Here is a 3,117-nt window from a genome sequence, read left to right as displayed (position 1 = left end):
CCATGGAATAACCAGCCCCGAAATAGCCGGAGTTGCATAGGAATTTTTTTCGTTGAAAACAGTTTTAAAAAAAACTGCATTCACCGGGAATCGAACCCCTGACCCCTACAACAGCGTTGTATCAGTAACAAGCATGCTTACCATTGAGCCAAGACTGCTCCCTTACATAAAAAAAAAAAAAAATTAACCTAACTCTCATAATGTTAAAAATATGAACTCCATGAACTTTTTGTGTTTAACACTTTTTCCATCTTGAAAAAAAAATAGAAACTTCATTTCTCCCATTAGACCTGAACTATATTTCCTCTAGTAGTCGTACGAATATCTCGCCGTTTCAAGTGGCGCAGGCATATTCCCAATAAACTTTCTCTCACCGACTTCGTAGTAATTAGATTATAATCACATACAACTTATGTATGAGTTCAAACAGAATGATATTCATATTTACCTGCACATACGCTATTGGGAATTTTTCAGTGAAAAGATTTTTCTTTACTGCCACAGCATTTTTCTGCGTTTTATTATTAGTACGATTTGTGCTCCTTACAAGTGTCAACGATTGGCTTGATAAAGGTAGAGAAACCCTGCTGTTTGTTACTGGTTTATCAATCAAGGCTAGTGACTTTCTAGTTGATAAGATTTGTTTCAATCTATACTTTTGTTTAATGTTCTCACTATTGTCAAATTTTGCCTCGGCTTGGTACTCTTTTCTTTTCTTTTGCTAAAAAGGAAAAAACTTAATTTGTACCAGATGACATGGCAAACAATTTTATAGTTCATAATATCATTATAATTAAACATTAATTTCAAGTCATACTCTATTTAAAAAAAAACCAGTCAGAAAATCACACATGAAAACAAAGTGATTTACTTCATTTAAATATATTTTTTTTGACACACATTGCTGTATGGTTTTGTTACTATGAGATTTTTTAGAACCCATGTTGTTATTTTTTAAAAAGGGAAGCTTTTCTAAATACCAACTGTCACGCAAGTATGATCTGAAATAATTTTTTAACGGTCAATAAACTTTTTCAATAAAAAAGGGTGAAAGGAAATTACATGCTTTTTGAGAATTCATTTGGATTTAGAAGTATGTAGTTATTTGAAACGAAAAATGGTTTAAAAACGGAGTATAATTACAACGTCTACCATCATGTTGATATTCCGTATGGTTCACTAGCGTGGTTTTTTATACCAGAGATAGACCCAGAATATTTGAAACTACTAAAATAAAAATTTTTTTTTCTTTAATCTTAACATGGATTGATGACTGAGATAATGATCCATAACATTGTTACACACATTACCTGTTTACTTCTCCATCAACCTAACAGTTTACTTAATATTAATATAAGTTTTTGTTTCGTTAACATCATTTTGTTAGAGGTTGTTATACTGAATCTCAGTCCATAGTTGGCAAAATTTCCTATAAAAAATCTTATAAAAAATCCTGTAAGAAATCCTATTAAAATACAAGATATCTTATAGGATTTTTTGGCATGAGTCATTTAGGAGTTTGCAGACGCTTGTTTAAGTTAAAAAATAGCATGTTAACGGTTAGCACAAATATATAATACCGATTATGAATAGTTTCTCACAAATGATGACACCAAAACAGGAGGTTCAAGCACTACAAGCACACGCCCATTCATACCCTCTTTGATTTGTACTCAGAGGAAGTACCAATAGTCATTTCAGAAGGAGGTGAATTTTAATATCTGCGAAAGAAGGCTCTTTGACGTCAGCGACCTCGCTCACCGTATCATGTTACATTGTGGATAAAAGTTAAAGCTCACAGAGGAGGTTTTCGAGTACAAATCATAATATACCAAGATACTCCAGGGGAGATTTACTAGCATTTCTCCTGCAGCAGTTTTTTTGAGTCACCTTGCTCCACAGGTAGAACATATCCTGGGAGGACGTAGAGTGGCTGTTAGATACCCCTATCCTTTTCTATCTTAGTTCCTTACCTGTCTAAAGTTTTAAGTGCCACAAAAAAAAGGACAAATGACACTCTAATGGAAACAAACATTTATTCGTGGATACGCACACACGCTTACACTAAATCGATGCATTGCATAGCCTTTTTTACTTTCTGTTAACATTGATATTTTCAGATGTAAATTAAAACTTTATTGACAACTACCAAAAAACGTTATAAAATATCTGAGATTTTTTAATGTTTTAAATTTCATACGCGAAAAAACATATACCAAAGAAATTCAAATGAATTAGTTAAAAACTTACTATTACTTGAAATAGTTAAGAGGTCGACTTACTCTTTTGCCAGGTATCTCTTCTTCATTTAGAGAAGTATCAGTTGAGTCGGTAGTCATATTTTTGTCAAATTTTAGTCTCTTAGATTTATTGTTAGCTCTCTCTTTTGCCTCTGTTTCTGATTCTAGAATATAAAATATTGAGCTGTACACATGTGGTGAAATATAATTAGTTGTAGGTATGAAAAAAATTATGTTTAATATGAATATTCTTACCACCCAAACTTATAATATAAGCTTTGTATAAAGAGCAGCATCTTGAAGTTTTCAAACATTGCTTTTCTGTACAGACCCTCCAATAAACATAATATTTATGGTGTGAATCAAAGTCTTCTAGATCTTGTGGTGCTATGCACATTTCGTTTTTTTTGCTATCAAATACATCTGCAAGACAAACTGCATAGTCCTTATATTTGTCATCGATGAATCGTACACAAGCCCACGTTGGTAAAACCATTGCTGTACTACACTATTTTATAAAAATCAGTATTATATAATAAAGCGTATTGTCGTAACAAACATTCCAGTGAAATGAAATTTTGAAGCAAGTACCATTTCACTATCTGTTGAGAAATAGAAACGCTAACTGACAGCAAACAAAGTTCTCTGTACTACTTTCACCAGGCAGCACTATACAAATTTTTTTTTGTATTATAGTAGAATAGGAATTAATCTGGTATAAGTACAATCCTGTATTTAAGTATGTATGGATAATGTGGAACTTACGCCCTCCAGATATCGTGATTACAAAAAATATTCCGCTATGATAACGAAACCATAAGTTAAATAAACATTCACTAGTAAAATATTACGATGTGTGTTTGTTTTGGATAATAAA

At 32.1% G+C, this 3,117-nt stretch overlaps 1 protein-coding gene across 1 annotated transcript; it reads right to left on the bottom strand.

Moving 5' to 3' along the window:
- Nucleotides 1-284: 284 nt before the first annotated feature.
- Nucleotides 285-2,877, bottom strand: LOC149373574 (uncharacterized). The gene is made up of 5 exons (XM_089596907.1): nt 2,832-2,877; nt 2,496-2,748; nt 2,283-2,404; nt 449-721; nt 285-377 (listed from the first exon to the last, which is right to left on the bottom strand). Exons 1-5 carry the CDS (start codon nt 2,832-2,834, stop codon nt 285-287), a joined length of 744 nt encoding a protein of 247 aa, XP_089453033.1. The 5' UTR covers nt 2,835-2,877.
- Nucleotides 2,878-3,117: the final 240 nt, after the last annotated feature.

The sequence above is a fragment of the Copidosoma floridanum genome, unplaced genomic scaffold (genome assembly GCF_036245765.1).
Source record: "Copidosoma floridanum isolate Cflo_tuat_1 unplaced genomic scaffold, Cflo_Japanese_pri ptg000030l, whole genome shotgun sequence".
NCBI classification, from domain to species: Eukaryota; Metazoa; Arthropoda; class Insecta; order Hymenoptera; family Encyrtidae; genus Copidosoma; species Copidosoma floridanum.
This window is presented reverse-complemented; position numbering and strand designations above follow the sequence as displayed.